The sequence below is a fragment of the Mytilus edulis genome, chromosome 4 (genome assembly GCF_963676685.1).
Source record: "Mytilus edulis chromosome 4, xbMytEdul2.2, whole genome shotgun sequence".
In the NCBI taxonomy this organism is placed as follows: domain Eukaryota; kingdom Metazoa; phylum Mollusca; class Bivalvia; order Mytilida; family Mytilidae; genus Mytilus; species Mytilus edulis.
The window spans coordinates 79,818,503-79,839,471 of NC_092347.1; the positions used below are offsets into that span (position 1 = coordinate 79,818,503).

The 20,969-nt window shown below is 31.9% G+C and overlaps 1 protein-coding gene across 1 annotated transcript; it reads right to left on the reverse strand.

Moving 5' to 3' along the window:
* Positions 1-1,445: 1,445 nt before the first annotated feature.
* On the reverse strand, positions 1,446-11,506 carry LOC139520660 (uncharacterized). Its single transcript, XM_071313515.1, has 3 exons — positions 11,378-11,506; positions 2,792-3,273; positions 1,446-1,532 (listed from the first exon to the last, which is right to left on the reverse strand). The coding sequence occupies exons 2-3, from the start codon at positions 3,270-3,272 to the stop codon at positions 1,525-1,527; spliced, it is 489 nt and encodes a 162-aa protein (XP_071169616.1). The 5' UTR covers position 3,273; positions 11,378-11,506; the 3' UTR covers positions 1,446-1,524.
* Between the last annotated feature and the right edge of the window lie 9,463 nt (positions 11,507-20,969).

The window sequence follows — 20,969 nt, forward strand, 5'->3', positions numbered from 1 at the left end:
CTACAGAGATGTTTTCGCAACAAATCTTTTAGAGTTAATCATTTCCAAATATACAAACACAGCATATAGATATTATCGAGACTCTAAACTGTAAAAATGCCGTGTTATTAACCAGTCACCGCCTGTTGAAGAGGAAATTTTCAGACTTGCCGAAGCGATGGAACGACGACATAAGCTTATATAGCCACCAAAAAATGAGTATTATTCTCCTGTGGTTCTAGTGAGAAGGAAAAATCAGCGCAAGCAATGGAGATTTGTTGTGATTATCGTCTGCTCAACAAACATACGATTCCCATGCCTTTTCCATTGACTCGGCTTGGATGTGTTTTGACACATTAGAAAATCACAAGCAATTATATAATCACCTCTTGATCTTTATAGTGGCTGGCTTCCATCAGATTTAAATCGACGAGAAAACAAAATACAAATCAACATTCATTACAAGAAAAAAAGTGTTTATGAATGGTTTCGTTTACCTTTTGGTCTGAGAAGCGTTATTATCAGCACTGATCTTAGCGTATCCTGATATGAACAAACACTTTATGATGATTTGTGATGCTAGTAAGACGACAATTGCATGGTTATGTTATCGGTCAGTTGGATAGCCAACGTCGAGAGCATTTTCATACTTTTTTGGCTCTTCGGTTTAAAATTTTCAGTATGCATACGTCTCTTTAATATGATCAGATGAATTAGTCTAGTCCTAACCCTGGATCCTCGTTAGCTGTTGTCAAATGTCATATATGTATGTGAATAAATATCTGCTGACTTCAGTTTGATAGAAAATCTCTGATTATTTCAGTTTAATTTATTCTTAAATTTTATGAATTCAAGATTAAGAGCTTGAAATATATTGTATATACATTAGTATATCGCTGAACACTGTATGTTTCCCCGTCGATGTCTTGATATGTATAATCGTTGAAAGGCTGTCTAAAATGCCCCACAACTACTTCCATCCATAGTGTTTAGTGGTTGTATCTTCATAGCAAAAGACAAACCATATTATCAAAAGCGTACATCAAAAGGTTGTGCTTAGCTTACAGGTGTAATACCACCATTGTTTTCTCCCTATTAGTCTTTGTTTTGGCATTACACCTACAGCGTCCCAAACAATTTGAATTCTACCAATGACGTGACTTAATTTTCAATTTTGAGTACGAACAATTAAATTACCAATAACCCTTTAGATTCTAAAACGACGAATTGTAACTTGAAAGAACCAAATGAGCAGTGATAGAGGACATCGACGGTTTGATAAGAATGATATTTTGGGACTTATAATATGAGTCGTTATTGATGGTAACAAATACAACTTAAAGTGGATAAAGTTCTACTCAATATAGCCTAATCTTTTTCAAAAAAATAATCTCTGCCTTTTGAATCTAGGTGTGCTACAGTCTAGGAAATTACCATAAAATTGGAATAGAAAAATTCAACATAAATTGAATGCAACTACAATATTTAATATAATGAATGTTAAAAGAAAATCATCCGTTGTCCGTTGTGGGAAAGAATCTGTATCTAATATCCTACAATATAAAAAAAGTAAATTGAAAAAAAGTACTTTGTGCTGTAATTTTACTAGTTGTGTTTAACATGTTAAATTCTAAATTTTAGCAATTAACCAGTATTGTTTATAAAGACAAACTGTTCCATTCTTTGTTAACTTGTGAGTAATATTTTTGTCTGATTGTTGTCTCATAAACCTTTATCTTTATGTCCTTTAATTCGTTTAATATGTAAACGCACTTTACAATGTTATTATAGTTCATTATCAACAAGTCTGGAGTGATGTTACTACCCATTATGTCATATTTTTGTTTTAATTAGATATATGTGTGTCGGATTTCAGAAGGAAAAAAAAACTTTTCCTGGAACGTCTGTTTGTAACTAGCGTTATGTAAAAATAAGCTTTGAAGACAACAAATTTTTGATTCATATTTTCCTTTTGAGAAAGCATCTATAATACTAAAATGACGAGGTCCAATTTGTCAGCCGTCATCAGGTAAAAACGGCAAATCAACGAATTCAACTTTATATATAGCTAATATAGGACATTGGTGTTGATTAAAAATTACACCATTCCAGACCCTTTTGCCGTCCACATAATTAATATTGCCAATAATTAACAAGTTCCGGGTCGAATCCGATACCGATACCAATAGTATATTCACCTGTTACCTATTACCTTATCTGTACGTTCCGCATCTAACAGGCGCACCACCATACGTTGTATTTAGGATTTTGCTATATACACGGGTCATAACCACAGGGTTAATTGACACTACTAAATTCAACCATTGTCACATTGTTCCCTATTGTAGTATTTTAATCAGTATGACTTTCTAAGATGACACGTAAAACAGCGAATCAAAGATCAAATAACTAATATAGGACAATGCTGTTGATTAGAAAATACTCCATTCCAGGCACTTTTGTTTTCCAAATAATTATTATTACCAATAATTGATAAGTTCAAGGTCGACGGGTTCAAACAGAAAGCTTTTTAAAGCAGAGAAAACTGTGCATCTTATAATCGGCATGACTTTATCAGATAATACGCATAGTTCTATACTTTAATTCAGTCACGGACCTGCGATATCACGGGTGTGTTCTAGTATAATCTATGATGATTCACAGTAAGAAGCAATAAAGGTAAAAAAGTGAATAACATATCCTTATATTTGTTAAAGTCACATAGACAAACCACGGCGGTGCAGCTTATAATTTATTGAATAGAATTGAAGCTATAATTATATTTTTTTTTATTTAAACACAAATAACATACCCTTGCTACTTCCTCCTCCGGAACCACCCCCGTAACCACCGTAACCATCGTAGCCACTTCCGTAACCACCTTCGTAACCACTTCCGTAACCACCATATCCACCACCAGAACCACCAGATCCACCGCCTCTACCACCAGATCCACCATAGGTATACCACCAAGGCTGTCTTTCAACATATACATGTCCAGATCCTACGTATGATCTTCCTCCCCATCCACCACCACTTCCACCTCCCCATCCACCATCACGTCCACCTCCCCATCCACCACCACTTCCACCTCCCCATCCACCATCACTTCCACCTCCCCATCCACCGCCACTTCCACCTCCCCATCCACCGCCACTTCCACCTCCCCATCCACCACCACGTCTTCCCCCACCCTTCGCTCCCCAACCTCTTGATCCACTTTTTCCTTTTACATACCTTTGGGCACTAACTGCGCTACAGAGGGCAAGCAGTAGACAAATTGTAATTTTCATTCTGCCAAAGAGAAAATTCATTTTCAAAATACATAATTAAATATTTCGGTAGAATAAATAGACTTTTTAAATTGTATTTATCTTTTTTTAAATTCTGTAATTGAAATTTTTAGGGGATTCATTTATAATTTCCAGACAATCGTGTAATAGATAAAAACAAAAATCGAGCAGTCCGAATAATAGTCGTACCGCAGCTATCAAACATGTCAAAGACAAGAGACATCCACTTCACTTATACCAATAATTATTATAATCATGAGTTCCTACGTTAACACTGGAATTTGTAAAGCTGCGTAACGAACAAGAACTCATTCGAGGGGAAGCAAATAAACAAACAAGGAAATAAATAACATTACACTTATGGACAAATATTAAAATAATACTTTTATATGATGCATATGTTGTCATTTATGATTATGACAAAGTAAAATGTTTGTTTAATTTGAAGTGGGAGAGATCTGTAACCATAGCCCCAAACTTTCAACTATTCAATGAAAAGACGTTATTTGTATAGAGGAACACATATTAAAAGATAATTCTCGTTTTTTTTAACTTTTGTTGATACGTCATATGCCACATCTGAATAAAGAAACCAGTCGAGGATACTTTGTTCCCAAAAAGATACCCACCCTCTAATGAAAAGCACTAGTATTTTGTCTTTAAAAGTCTTTCTCTGTTATACTACATCTTGAAGGCGGCAAGGTGATTTATAGCTGCTAAAATCCGTTTAAAGTGGACTCTATTGGATAGTTGTCTCATTGACAATCATATAACGTTTCCTTATTTCATATTAAACTATATAATCTGCAAAGTTGCGAGTGTTCAATAAATGGTCATATTTTATATAAGACCCTTGTTTTCGTTATTTAAATGCAATATGAGGCCTCAACATAACAAACATATCTTCATTTTCGTGAGAAAAAAAAAACACTTTGAAAAGAGCTTGTTTAAGTTGAGATATTTAGATATAAAACAAACATAACTGACGTTTTCAGCAATATTCTACAACAAAACGCCCATTGTTAACTTAGTCTTCTATTTACTTGTCTGGAGTATTTTTGGGATTAGATTTGTGAGTACTTTTTTACTTTAACAATGCCATGTGAAAACAACAGTGATAAAAAAAGGTAACAAAAAGAATGTACAAACTGTACAAACATTGCTGGCATGTGGCACCGTTAAAGTCCACAATTCCCCTTAAGTCCACAACACCGCTAAAGTCCACAACAAATTTCCGCTAAATTCCACAACGCCGCTAAAGTCCACAAACTTTTCGCTATAGTCCACAAAATTACCTCCGCTAAAGTCCACAAGAAAACGCCGTTAAAGTCCACAATAGCAAGTTCCGCTTAAGTCCACAAAAAAGCACCGTTAAAGTCCACACCATTTTTTTATTGTTAAAAACATAATATTCGTATTTTATCCCGTTAGTACAATACAAAGCATGGGCCTTTCTTCTCGGTAGTATTTTTTTTTATCAGTTTGATACATGAAAAAAGTACAGTATCTGTATATGATTTTGTTCCATTGATTTTGATCTTTGTATTATGATGATGATTGCCAATTTGGACATCATTTCTAAAAAGTTTGTAAATTCGTTAGTTAATGTAACTGCATTCTACAAGTACTTTTTTTTCTCTTATTCTTTGCATATAATCACTTTTTGACATAATTAATGTACAAAGCAAAGGTGCCTCCTAATCTATAACATTTGAACGGCATTCAGGCAACAATCTTGACTATATCATTACACAAAGTTATTAATTTCGGTGTTTGTTATAGAAACCAACGAAAAATAATGTGATATGATTTTCAGAACGGAAAAATGAAGCCAGTATGATAAATTCTAAATAAAAAAGAAAATATTCTATGCTTTAAATTATATTTTTATCGATTAGTATCGGATATCGAATCGGATGCTTTGAATGGATTTCTACCAAAATGTCACAATAAAACCTGATTTGATCGATATAGGAAGATGTGGTATAAGTGCCAATGAGACAAGTCTCTATCCAAGTTAAAATTTATAAAAGTAAACCAATATGGGTCAAGGTACGGCCTTCAACACAGAACCTTGGCTCACACCGACCAGCAAGCTATAAAGGTCCCCAAAAATTACAAGTGTAAAACCATTCAAACGGGAAAACCACTGCCCATAAATGGGGCTTAAAAAATATACGCAAGAACATTTTGGCTGCTGTGGAGCCTAACAGACACTGAACGGAAATCTTACTTATGTTTTATAGATATTTGCAAAGGAAATTTAAATGTCAAATATAAGCTCGAAATTATGTCTCCAGCATATACATAAAGAGAACGCTATGTTGGAGTTTCTTGTGGATGAACAAATGTTTACTAAAGAATAAAAAGAGTATAATAGCTAGATAACTTTTCAGAAATGTTGTTTGTTTGATTGATAGAAAATCGCAACACAAAGATCAAATTTATGGTGATAAAGCAAATACTATAACCTTTTCATTCATCAAAAATATAATTTATGCTGATAAAATATACTTTCTAAGAACAAAAGTCCATGCTTTTAATTAGATTTATAATATCGTGTGTAAAAAACAGAAAATTGATCTTTTGATAATAAAAAAAAATTATTTGGACTTTAACGGTGCTTTTTTGTGGACTTTAGCGGAACTTGTTATTGTGGACTTTAACGGTGTTTTCTTGTGGACTTTAGCGGAGGTCATTTTGTGGACTTTAGTGGAAATTTTGTGGACTTTAACGGCGTTGTGGACTTGAGCGGAAAATTGTTGTGGACTTTAGCGGTGTTGTGGACTTTAGAGGAAATGTGGACTTTAACGGTGCCACACTGGCAGCTAAAAAAGGTAGTGACAAAGGAAATCCAGCAAAAAGAACTCACACAGATGTTTCAATGGATAGTAGTACAGATATGACAATTGAATTGTCAAATCTCCACCATGATTTAGATAGTATAAAGGAAAGCCTAGAGGGTGTTGTTAAACGAACAGACTTTGACAAAGCACTGAAAAACATTGTAAGAAAAGATGATTTGGAAACAATAGTGACCTCAATTGTCACTAAATTGGTTGACAGCAGAAAGTTCAACATAAAAGTGATGAACTTCACAGAAAACAAGGATAAAATTCCATAGAGATCTTTAAAAATAAAATTGTTAAAGACACTTTGAAGATAACCATTCGACCTGACGAAATCCAAGCTATTCATAGGATACCAGGTAAACAAGGAGAACATAGACCATTTATTGTAAAACACTTCAACTCTGAAGTGAAATACCGCATTATGAGAGAAAAGAAAAACATGCCTAACAATGCACTTTTAGATTAGTTGATGTTACAAAATCCAACATGGAACTGATTACTAGACTCCGTGATAGTGATCAACTTTATAGTGCTTGCTGCTTTAACTGTGCTGTATATGGAAAAACTGAAGCAGGTAGACGTTTGAAATTTGATATGTTTGATGATATTGATAAGCAACTGAAGTAGCTGGTAACTAATTGAGGAACATATTTTTGTATGACAGATACAAATTCACCTGAAATTTAATTGTCTTTATATATAATATTTAACTAACACACCAAAAAAAATTATCCACTAAAATTTTCATTATTTTTATGATTTATATTATTATTTATTTAATTTTATTACAAATTTGATCGCTTATATAAATATACATTGTTAATTTCCTTTGTTTAATGCATTGTAGGCATACATATAATAATATTGCAGCTGATTTAATAGTTTTGGGTAAATAAATGGAAGGAAAAACTACGGTTTCTTATTGGTGCATTCGGAATAAACTTAAATTTTAAATTCTCATATACTGTTATACAAATTATTGATATCTTTAAAATTTTTATGATCATTTTGTGTTAGAACAAAAACTTCTTTGTGAGGGAAACTTATCTTAAAGGGAATATGGGGAAGCTTTAAAACAGATGCTGGATCTGATGGATTTACAGTGGGTTTTTTCAATGTTTTTTTGGAAAGACATTAGTCCTTTGTTTTTAGATCTCTGCAATTTGGATATGAGTTTGGCCATTTTTCAGATTTTCAATACCAAAGAATTATTACTTGTATTCCTAAGGAACGGAAAGATAGGAGATACATGGGTAACTGGCGACCGATCAGCTTGATGAACACAGATATGAAAATAGCATCTGCAGTTCTTGCTGGTAGAGCAAAAAAGGTACTGTTTGCCATTATTAGTGACACACAAAAGGGCTTTATGAAGGAAGATTCATAGGAGAGAACACTAGACTTCTATATGATTTAATGCACTATCTAGAAGAAAATAATATAGAAGGATTATTACTAGTAGATTTTGAAAAAAGCCTTTGATTCTATAGAATGGAATTTTTTAAAGCAGCCATTGATTAGTTTTAATTTTGGTCCTTCATTTTGAAAATGGTTTCGTGTGCTTTATGCAGATGCTAAGAGCTGTGTCATTAATAATGGTAATATGTCACAATTTCATAAAGTCTCAGGATTAAAGATAAATACAACTAAAACAAAAGTTGTTTGGATCGAGGTAAAAGATATTCTGACCTGGTTTTGTGTCCTGAAAAAAATCTAAGCTGGTCCTGTTCAAACTTTAAGGTTTTAGGATTAAATTTCTCTTTAGATCTTGAGTGTATGCTTAGTTTGAATTTCAGAGCAAAAATCATATATATTTCAAAATTGTTGAAAAGTTGGCAGCATGGGAAGCTAACCCTACTTGGAAAGGTTACTGGTATTTAGACTCTTGCACTTCCAAAATTGATTCATTTGCTTACATATTTACCTAATATATGTCAATCCATGTTGAATGAAATCAACAGATCATCCTTAATTTTATATGGGATGGAAAAACAGAAAAAATCAAACGTGATACACTGATTGCAGATAAAAAAAAAGGAGGGAGGTTAGAAAATGGTTCATTTACAATCTTTCAACTTTTATCTTAAAGTCGGCTGGTGAGGCGATTTTTTGCAAATTTGAATGGGGACTGGCAAAATATTCCTAAGTTGATATTGAACAAATTTTGAGGTGCAAGATCTTTTTCTTTACAAAACTTCAAACTTTTGGATATTGGAAATCAACTCAGCAATCCTTTTTGGTAGGATGTCTTTCAAGCTTTACACTCATCTAAACCACATGTTAAAAACTGAGGTCAAGGAATACATCTCGTTTGATATCTTGAATTTTGTACAAACAGAAGATTTACCATTACATGTATATAACAGATGGGGAGTTGCTTGTGTGCAAAACCTCTGTCACGTTTTTGACCATCAAAGGAGAGATTTTTTCACATTTGATCAGATTAAACAAAAAATTCAGACAAATAATTTTATGCGCTATTACAGTTTGTATCAAATATTCCTATGGAGGTAAAAGTTTATTAGGGATAACACTGATACTGACTTAGAAAATTTTACTCATGATAACTTTTTGGGGCAAATTACCAGCAGTAAAAATATTAAATTCATATATAATAATCTTATTGTAAAATGTGCACATCCTCCAGTTGTAAAATTTTCAAAATGGGAGGATGAGCTGCATTCTAACATTGAAGACTGGAAGAAATACTTTTGTATACTTCAGAAAGGTTGTAGAGATACATATTTGTATAATTTTCAATACAAGTTTTTATATAGGATTATTCCTACAAATGCAATTATATGATTGTCAAGTGACATTAATTTTTTTATATTTGTTTCGTGCTTGTCTGAAAAATTTCTATGTAAACATTGAATTTAACAAAAAGAACTTTTTCTTGGTTTTGTAGAAGAAAGCTTATTTTAAAATTTTCTTTTAAATTTCAAATATATCATGCTTACAAGGGGTATTTGCCAAAAATTCCGGTTGAGAGGTACAAATTTCCAGAGCCGTTAGGCGAGGGAAATTTGATTACCTCGAAACCGGTATTTTTGGCAAATACCCCTTGTAAGCATGATATAATTGTTTAATTCCACCGAATGTTCCACCTCAGAAAGTTTATTATAATCAGGTATCATATGAAATTTCGACTTGAATGTATAATTTTTGTATACACTGTAGCTGTGCTCTTTGCGCAGTCAAATTGAATTGACTGTATAATCATTTCTTATCATTTTTTTATGTACAGTCACTGACTGTATATATATATCTCCCTTTTTATGATAATAAGCTGGTTCTCGGCTGACTACTTCACTTTGTTCATCAGTGTCAGTGAAGCGTAATACAAGTGGATTCCAGTTTTATGTGACCGGTTGACAATTCGTTTCCGTTGAGTTTTATTTATGACGTCATTCCCAGAATGTTTACGTCATTCGCTCCAAATTCAATAATGATACTTTTTATCCTAAATATTTCATCTGGAACCATATATTTAGAATGACCATGAATTTGTCATATCAGAATAGAAATAATTCATTGAGTTATTTTTAGACATGGTATTCCCCATCTGCCATGGTATTTGCTAGGGTATTTCCCATCTGCCATGGTATTTGCTAGCAAATACCCCGGCACATGGAATTCCCTAATGGCAAATACCCCGGCAGAGAAAAGAAAATCTCAATATATAGAAATTGGTGAAAAATACCATGTTTCTCATCCAATCAAAATACAGCATTATTACATAAGGTGGAATTATGCCAAAAAATACATCTACAAATGCAATCTAGAAGCAAAACTTGAAATATGTAGCTATTGGCCACATAACTTATTCTGGATATTATTTCTCATTTTGAGAAAATGGTTTAAAATTTATTACAAAGTAGCTGGTATGGGAAGAGATGAACCATCATTTTAGCCCTTAAAATTGCAGAAATGTAAAGTTCTACAATATCTTCAAAATTATGTCAGTTTTACTGATAAGTAATACGGTCATATAATATGAACACTACAGACCAGTACACCATGACCCCATGAACATGTAAAAATTGACGTATTAAAATAGTAATGATCCAAGGTTTTACCCATACATGTATTGTTTATCCGTGTTAACAAATTTAAATATGATATATTGCAACAAAATATTTTTGGGAGTAAAATTTATAAATATATATCAAAATGAGGTTATCTTGGCATATTTTACAATTTTCAGTCGTAAAACGAATGTCTAAAACACAATAGAAAATATTAAGACTGAAATTTGACAGACTTATGTCTTATGAATAAATAGAGTATGTAACTTGTGATATTTATAAAACTTTTTGATTTTCGCATATAGGCTCGAAATTTTGTTACAATTTTACCCAATCCTTTACAAAATATCCGCGTTTTGAAATTAATCATACATGTATTCTGCTGACAAAATATCTGTTACATCTGTTAAACTTATACATTGTATTAATGGCTTGTTCATTCAAATGATATGAAATGTTTACAAAAACACTTCTTTCAAAAAAATATACCAAGATATGTTTATTCCTTGACCAATTTTAATATGATTTTTAGCGTTATATTTATAATTGCTATGTATCGAACAACTGGAAAATATTAATTAATATTTTTAAAACTAGTTTAAATTTTCATATGCCCATCAAAGTCATTTAAGAAATTGCAAATTTTCATGATCTGAGGAACTCAGCTGTTTAATCTGCATAAAAAAGTTTAAAGATTATCTTCTGAAAAAAAAGCAAAATTCGAAAATATAATTTATATCCAATCCCATCTTGTGATCTTATTGAGGAAACAGTAGTTTACCGATGTTCAAATCTACATTTATTTTAATCAATTACGAAGACAGATCAAGGTAACAAATCGGATGAATCCAAAAGGAGCCAGACCATGAGCGTCGTATGGTAAACGTTTACGACTATGCATGCATCACCCGTATTGCGAATCCTTACTTTAAAAGTCATAATGTCACAATCGTGAATAGAAACAAAAATCGATAAAATCAGAAATTTACTCTACGACTATTCTGGTATCTAAAGATCTAAGACTGGGAAAACTTGTCGATAGTGAGTACAACTCAGACACATCTAAAACGTATGTTAAATTATTAAAATACTGTTATGATGAATCAAGATAGTGAGTACAACTCAGACACATCTAAAACGTATGTTAAATTATTAAAATACTGTTATGATGAATCAAGATAGTGAGTACGACACAGACACATCTAAAACAAAAAAAGAAACTTACTTGATTCTTACTTGTTCCGTTTCGATATGATGAAACAGTATGGTGCTGAATGTTTGATTGTTGGAAAAACCTTATATATTGTTCGTTCGGTCAAAAAAATCAAGACGTATGAGACATGTTTCAATAAAGAAAGGAAGATACATGATGGAGTTTTAAGCCACAGATTTATAAATAAGACTTTGTTTGTGACAATTAACAGTCATTATGGATCAAAATTAAAAGGAAATGTTTTTCAACAGAATGCTTTTTGCCGTTAAAAAGATAAATGTTTGAAAGAATGATGGAGATTGTAGTTTGTCAATTTTATGGTCACCAATTCGGCTAAAAAATCCATTCTACGCTAATAAGGCATCATTTCAAAATCCCTGAAAGCATTTCTTTGTACTGTTTGTAACATTAAAGAAACAAAAACTAAATCATAAAAATGACAACAATGAATCAACTAAATATAAAACAGGAATGGCATAACATGATTTATTCATTTATTGTTATTGCTGGCTTTTAACTAGCTCTCATTAAATGAGAGTACTGTTGTACTGTGTATCTTTTTTTTTACTTAGTAGTAATAAATGCTTCGTATTGGTCAAACGAGTCACGCCATTTCTAACCATTTTTTATAGTTCGCTTGTTTAGTTGTTACACCATTGTTCGAGGTTAGGGGATATTAACACTCGTATACATGTTTAACCTCTCCACATTCTGTGTGTGCCTTCCTTGAGCTAAGAGCCTTGCATTCAGTGGTTGTCGATGGTTCATGTCTGTCATATTTGGTTTTCGTTTATTGGTTTTCCAAAGTCAGGTTTTTGTAATTTAGTGTTTCTTATTTGTATTCTTATGAATTGGTCCGTTTGTTTTTTCGTTTTTATTGTTTCACGTTTTTCATGTCGGGGCCTTTTAAAGCTGAATATACGGTATGAGGTTTAATCATATTTGAAGGTCATACGGTGATCTTATTTTTCTTTCATCCTCGTTATTTTGACTTTAATAGATAGGTGTCTTTTCGGCAATCGCCTTTTTTCCACATGGTGTTCATGTTGTGGTTATTTTTTTGTCCTTTTTGGTTATATAGCTCTATGTTTCGGTTCTTTTACATTCTTGGCTTTCAAATATTCGACTTTGAGCGTTCCTGGTGAAAGTAAATCCAGAGAAGCACTTCGGAGATATGATATTATTTACGTGTTGTTTACATTGTTTTAAAAGTATTATTTAGTTGAAAAGATATTTGTATTGATAAACGTAGAATTGAAACAAAAGACGATACAATCTTCTACATGAGCCAATTGTTTTTAACCATTCATCACTTTCTTATTGCCTCTAGTTTGGAAAAAGTTGTGATTGAATTACAGAGAAAAGAAATTTGCACTGAACAATTAAAAAAAACCAACAACACTTATACATTAATACAGAAAATAACTAACGGGATTCTTGACCTTGAACTGGCACATTTAGATATTCATTTAAGAAGAATAGAAAGAAGCTTGCATTGTCCTTTACTTTCACGTTCCGCTATATTGATGATGTCCTCTGACTAAATAATTCAAAGTTTGGTTACTATGTTGAAAGCATCTATCCCATCGAACTTGAAATACATGATAAAACAGATACAGGAACGTTTGCCTCATATCTTGATTTACACTTAGAAATTGACAATGAGGGTCGGTTGTGAACAAAACTTTAAAACAAAACAGATGATTTCAGCTTCCCAATTGTGAACTCTCCATGTTTATAGTAGCAACATGCCAACAGCGCCTGCATATAGAGTATATAACGTCCAGCTAATGCGATATCCCATAACATTTCTTATCATGATTTCCTTGACAAAGAGTTGTTGCTTACAAGCAGGCTAATATTCAATTGGAATTAAACAAAAGAAATGGAATTCTTTCATGATTAGAGTAGATATGAATGGTCAAGTTGGTATATTTGAATTGTTTACATCTGTTTCTATGAGCTTTGAATTTAAATGTAGGTTGCATCTTATATACGTATATACATGGAGCATTGAGATATTTGTAAACTTTGAAGTAAAGACAAAGTCTCACAAAGCATTCGATTATGGTAGGTGCAAATACATGTGAATCTTTTTTGTGCATAAGCATAAAAGTTTGATTATTTTAAAGCATTAATCTGCAACTCTGCCCCCGGCAACAGTTTTTTTGGGAAAACATCTTAATTGGAAATTGGCAAAAATCAAATCGAAAAGAAAAAGTCGAGTACACCTTTCTATGTTCAGGCGTGTTTTAGTTGACTGTTTTGTCTTGAAAACGTATAAAGGAAAAATATTTGATACATCATCTCGCTTCATTTACCATTATTTTATTCATTTAGGCTACGTATAGATATAATAAGACTACGAATTCACACAGGGACTCGGTTAGCAGATTAAAATTTTGTAAATCAATGTTATTAATTTATTTTTTATTATTTCCTGTCTATTTGCATTACTATATTAACGTATTTAACTTTGCCATCACTATTTCTTTGTTTTCTGGCAATGTACAGTTTACTATCCATATCCATATACCGAAAAAACCTAAAGGGATCTAAGTCGCCATCTTGAATTGCCTTCCCTACTTTAGATAAAAAATAAATAAAAATATTAATAAATTACTATAAACCTTACAACAGCCCTCATTTTCTTCCGAAATTATTGATACGTTGCTTTCGCCGGGAAATTTGAATATTCTGACACGAATGCAACTGAAACTGCGTAAGGGTTCTGTTAATCAACAAATCAAAATATGCATGTGATAGAAGAATAATTTCGGAAGAAAATGAGGGTTGTTGTAAGGTTTATAGTAATTTATTAATATTTTTAATTATTTTTTATCTAAAGTAGGGAAGGCAATTCAAGATGGCGACTTAGATCCCTTTAGGTTTTTTCAGTATATGGATATGGATAGTAAACTGTACATTGCCAGAAAACAAAGAAATAGTGATGGCAAAGTTAAATACGTTAATATAGTAATGCAAATAGACAGGAAATAATAATAAAAAAATTAAAAACATTGATTTACAAAATTTTAATCTGCTAACCGAGTCCCTGTGCGAATTCACAGTACCACGAAATAAAGCAAATGGGTCAAGTGAAATACGTTTCTAATGAGTCATAAGAACAGAGTAATTTTATTAAACACTGTGCGGGACAAATTTGCCATTCCAGAATTGGCAAATCTAACTCTTGTTTTAAAAGATAACAAAAAAAAAGTACTTTTCCCATGGGAATTTTAAAGTTCCCATCGGAACTAGAATTTCCCATGGGAACATTAGTAGATATTTTCTTCCCATGGGAAATTCTAAATTTCCCAAGGGAACTATTTGTTCTTTCCATGGGAACACCTTTTTCCCTTGGGAACATTTATTCTTCCGCATGGAACAATAATTCTTCCCATGGGAAGTTATATTTTTCCCATGGGAACATTTATTTATTTATTTTTCTTTTATTATTTTTTTCGGAATTTGTTAAAGAGCTATGAAATATCGCAATGGACTGATGGTTACTTATAATCATGTCTGGAGCAGTTTAATAATAAATTTCATTTGAAAAATAAAAATATGTAATTACAATAAATTTAAGGTATTTCTGTCATACTTTTACATTCAAAAGTCTTTTATTATCATTAAATGATTGATAGAAACTGTAACGTCCAGCGCCGAATTTTTTCCAATTTGAATCACCTTTATGATCAATAGCATCGTGCATTTCATGTAATATTGTTCGCTGAACTGCCAAGGATCAGAGCCATGCCTGTGTATTTCAATATATTTAATCTAAATATAAAAAAATATAAATCCGTTGTTTTAATCTATATACATGGGAAATCACGAATCGTGTTTAATATCGTTTTCCAGTTATAACTCGAATTTATGACATTGAAATCATAATTATTATCAATATACTTATTCTTTTTCATTTACGTAACTCGATTTGCGTGTTTTTCTCCACTAGACAGATGTGCACTGATTTCTTTTTAAAAGTTTATGTCATTCATTCGGTGAAATTTCCAACTTCAATGTGTTACTTGTCAGTTACAAAAAAAATATTTTATTTGTTTTATTTTTCTCAAACGCCTTTAAAAGTCTTGTTAGATTTTTTTTTGGTGATCTCTAAGGTAAATATCAAAGAGAATCCAGAGTTTTGCATTTACAAAGACGGATGAATGGTATTATATACACTTGTGTTTTGCACGTATGCTGTGTAATTCATAGTTTAAAGGAATACGAATACTTTATTTCTTATAAAACTACAATTACCAGTTATTGAGAACATATATAAACATAACTTACTATAAGGTACAATTATTACATGCATGTGTGAACGATACAATTAAATTAACTTAGAGGACTGACTTTCACATGTATAACTTTAATAAATTTAAATAGTTTTTCTAATATTACAATATTTGATGAGTTAAACAGTTGATCAAATTTATAGATATTAGGGTTTGACCAACAGTAGTTCGGTAAAAATTTCTTTCTAGTTTAAATGTTCCACAATTCAAAATGTAATTGTACTCGTCACCTATGTAGTTTGAGTCACACAGACGGCAAATTCTGTCTTCTCTCGGTAAACCCAGCAACCTTCTAGACTCAATCGGCAAGTGGTGACTACCACATCTATATTTGCATAATGTATAAATAAATTTGTACGGTAAGAATGAAAAGTATTTTTCAAATTGTAAATTCTTTAAAAAAAATTATAACATAAAGTTTTATGCGATTCTGCAACAAAAGCAAAGCATTCTTGTTGAAACTGGTCTTTGCGTTTTTGCTTAATACATTTTGACACTCATTTATCATCAAAGTGTGTATTCCATATATTGAACATAATCATACCACATAATCAAAAAAAAATATTTTTATATATGATATCCACTTAGTTTCTATTCTGTTTTCATTATAATAAAAAAACACAAGTTTGTATAATACAACACAAATTTTACTTTCTTTTCCATTAAGAAGTCTTCTCTCGAAATTTATCATTTACAACTTTACAGACACAGTAATGGGGTATTTGCCAAGCTCTGCATACACCAGGGGCCGTGTCAACGAAGCTGTCCTAAGACTAGGACATGTCTTAGTCCTAAGTCAGGTTAACGAAAGTTTCCTAAAATAAGATATGTCCTAAATTTTACGGAAGCGTATAGGGGCCTTATATTAGTTAGTTAACAATGCTTAAGAAAACTTAATTAATACAATACCATGCACTATAATGCATTAAATTGTTTTAATTTAGATAATTTACTCACTTATAAGAGATTTAACTCCTTTATTTATGGCAATATTAAGTCTTGCTAATTTTAAGGATGTTAAGTTAAATATCTTTATTTTTTAGAATTTATTAAGTTGCATTAAATAAAACACTTTAATGTGAAGGAAACTTAATTAAGGAGTTTTTATCAATTATACTGTTTTAAATTGTTTTAATTAAGTTCATTTACTAACTTAATATGATAGATAAATCCAACTTAGCTAAGTCGTTTTATTTTTTATATTCATCTAAAATGTATAAATTTAAAAACTTTATTTCTAATATGGCATAACTAAAGCTAGTTAACTGAAATGGTGTATATATACAGCGAAACTTTCCCACGCATCCACTGTCGATATCTTATATGATTTCTGAAAATAAGAGATAACAAGCCAAAATCAAAAATTTTAATCATGACCTTGACCTTTGACCTTGACTTCATTTTCATTTTTTTGGACCAAGGACCTCAAATCAAAAGATCCTAGACCTCTATCACTTATGGTTTTACAGTTAAAAATGCATATCACTTATATCAAATATAAAAGGGGAAATAACTCTCATATGGAGTCTCCGGATAGCTTCGGTCAAAATTAATCAACACATCCTGAGGATATAACGAACAATTTGGTAAAATAAATTTGTCGGTTTCTTATACGGTTGCAAAGATTAAGCGATAACAAGAACAACAGTGTTCGGAGAGATATCTTTTACATGGAAAAGATTTTTGTTACGCGATGTCAGTTTCAAAAGCGTATTTTTCAGTAGTCCTTCAATGATCTGAAGATTATTTACTGTTTGCGCGCGCAGCGTGGCCTATATATATATATTTACAAAAACAAAGACAAAAAATATATGGAAATGATCGGAAATAAATTTGAGATGCGTAATTTAACTTTTTTAAAAGGTGATTAAAACTATGTACATAGGCTAATAATGAGTTAGATGAATTTGTGGAGAACAGCTGGTGTGAGCTGTTCTCTAAAAGTGTCGACTGTGGCGACAGCGACTGTTTGCATTGGCAATAAGTTCCACTGAGTTATGGTATATGGAAAAAATGAATATTTATATGTATCTTTTTTGGTTGAAATGTGTCTAAAAGTATAATTATGTTTTTTGCGGGTTCTACTGTCTGATGATATGAGAATAGCAGATGGTATAGCTACGATTTGATGTATTATTTTGTAGAACATTATTAATGTTATAATTAATAATATTATTATAATGACAAAATTGACATATGTTACTCACAAATAAATGATAACCACCTTTTGAAAAGAGCTCATCCTGAAATAATGTGTACGAAAAAATAAACCTAGAAAAGGGAGTCCTGTTCGATTGTTTAGTTTTTGGGTGTTGCTCCACAACGGAAACGGAAACGGAAAACGGAACTGAAAGAATTTACATCTTTTCTTTTTGGTAACTTTATCTATATAGGAATGTTTTATATAGTATACTTAGTAACACAGTCATGTTAACAAGAAAATAAAGTAGAAGAATAAATTTAGAATAAAGGATTTTAAAGCATAAATTATTTAAATCAGTAGGGGATGATGAGACTGTGTGTTTTTGAAATATTTGATAAGGTCATGCGTACGTCTTTCATGCGATTTAGAATAGTCTACTCGATTTTTCTCTTTTACATAATAATGTTGGATAAATGTCAATAAGATAGTAACCCAACGACACAAAAAGAACTTTACATACGGCCTAAAAGATGAACTTTGACCTCGATTCGATAGAAAGGTTGTTAAGTAATACATTTGTTGGTAAATGTTTTTCATCGTTTTTTCTTTGTTTCTTTTTTACTTGCCTTGAATCAAGATTAGTGATGTGGTGTATTTTGTTGCATTGTTCTGAATTGTTGATATTATTCTTTGATATAATGGAAAGAAAACGTAAAAGAAACCTAATGGGGCAATGCTGTATGGACAACAACCGATAAGGAAACCCGGGAACTAGAATAGAAACTCGAATACACTTTATATTTATGTAAAATTGACAAAATCACTCTCTATACAAAGCCTTTCTCACCCAATTACAATACTGAAGTTTGCAGTTTGGTATTAACGCAAAAAAAAAGCACAACAATTCCTAGAAATTAAAATCAATAAATACGAATTAAAGCGAAAAAAGTGGCGGGAATTTAGTAGCCTACATGGATATTATACGTTTTGCAAAGTGCCCTTACCCAGTTAGTCTTAGTCATGTCTAGGGTTTTCAAAATCATATTGTCAAAACTGCTTTGTATATCATGCCGCTTAATTCTTCTCAGAAAATTCAATCCATTTCAAGTAGCCGTGATCACTGAATTCGATTTCATAGTATTACAATTGAAAATAGTGTCACTCATTCAGTTTGTTGTTTTACGATATATAGTTGAAAACATTAAAAGATAGGCGAAAGATACCCGTTAAAGGGACATTCAAACTCAAAAGTCGAAAATAAACTGACAACGCCATAACTAAAAAAAAGACACAAAAAAAACAGATGACAGACAAACGGATAAACAATTGAACAAAAAACTGGGAGTTATCTCAGTTGCTCCGCATTGGTACACATATCCAGCTTCACGTGTGACATCCGTTAACATAGCTCATTATAGACGGCCGTACGGTAACCTATAGTTGTTAATTGCTGTGTCATTTTTGGTCTCTTGTGGACAGTTGTCTCATTGGCAATCATACCACATCTTCTTTTTTATAATTAATTTATATTCATTCACACTAAAGGAATGTTGAAATGTGAGAGTTGCTTTCTATTTGTATTGACAACTGAAAACTCGATAGTTATTTTTATGACGGAAATTATTTTTATTTTACACTTCGCATCATTTACAGATCGTATGGATGTTTCTACTGGCCAAACACCCGATTATCCAAGATATCGTTTACTAAACAATACCTGACCCATAACAGTTTCTTGATATACCACAGAATCAACGGCCTGTTTGACCTGTTTGATGTTGTCCAATTTACCACGACTCTTTGCTTGCGGAAGCATAGGAATGAGTACACCCAACATGCATTGTGTTTTCATGCCAAGAAATTGCCTCCGTTGAAATTCTGCAAACACCCCATAGAGCAAATTACATGGATGATTAATATTGACCATTTGGTATATGGCTGTGTTCTGAGCAACACGTACATGAAGGTCATAAATTAATTCCTTCAATGAAATCAAATCTTTAGCTACTAATGACTGCCGTAGGGGGTCGACCGGAATTTTTAGAGAGGATTTCTTGGCATGTATCTGGTTTCATGTAACTGTTTAATTTCGATTTAAGTAGTATATATGTGGCTTTTTCAAAATATAACATGACGGTAAATATCCTTACCGATGTGTTTGCGCAATCATTGATGACAACACATTGTCATAGTTGCAACTGCAATATTTATGAAAAGCATTGATAATATTCTAATAATCAAGCCGGTTACGCACTATGTTGGAGCATACTATATATGTTAGAGAATCTTGCAGAGAATGCATGTTTCAGATGCTTATCGAGCTTTTCTCTTCATTTGGCGTCCGTCGTCTGTTTTCGTCTTTATGAACTTTTGCAAATATCTTCTCTGAAACTACTGGGCCAATTTTACCGAACACAGTCATGTCTTTTAGAAAGTCGTCTGACAGTTTTGGTTAAACTTGGCAAAAATTAGCATCGGTGTATCTAGTTTGAAAAGTATGTTGGATAACCCTGCCTGCCAGCCAAGATAGCCAGCATGGCTAAAATTAAAACATAGGAATAAAATGCAAGTGCTGTCTATTGAAAACCACTATGAATAGCGATGTTATGTATTTCCAAAACTGTTTGCTTTTTACTTTGATATCTAGCTTCTATCCTATTGTCAGCAATAATTGTTGTGTGATTTCGTTACTGGTTTTTGTAGTTCTTTCCATTTCCCCCCTTAAATTCCGTCCATACATTTTTTTTTCTTTCCGTTTCCGTTTCCGTTCCGTTTTCCGTTTCCGCCGTTTAGCAACACCCTTAGTTTTTAACAAAAAAAAATTTGTTATTAATGTGCGCATTTTCGGCATTAAACAATGTCTGTTAGGAATCGAATTCATCCAAATCATATTTATAAATACATATTATAAAATATTCATACTTGTAAAGGTATGCATTTTTCTATCGGGAATTTTTAAAATTGAATCTGTATTTTGATTTATAAATTAAAATACCACAGACAGAAAACATAAATCAGGTTAACCGTAAATAGTTAAAATCGAATAGTACCGCGCATTGATATAGTTTTGGGAATGACTTTATTTTTACAATAGAAATTACATTTTAATTAGTTAAAATAAACTGTAGCATAGCTATTTTAATAGTTTTTATTGCCT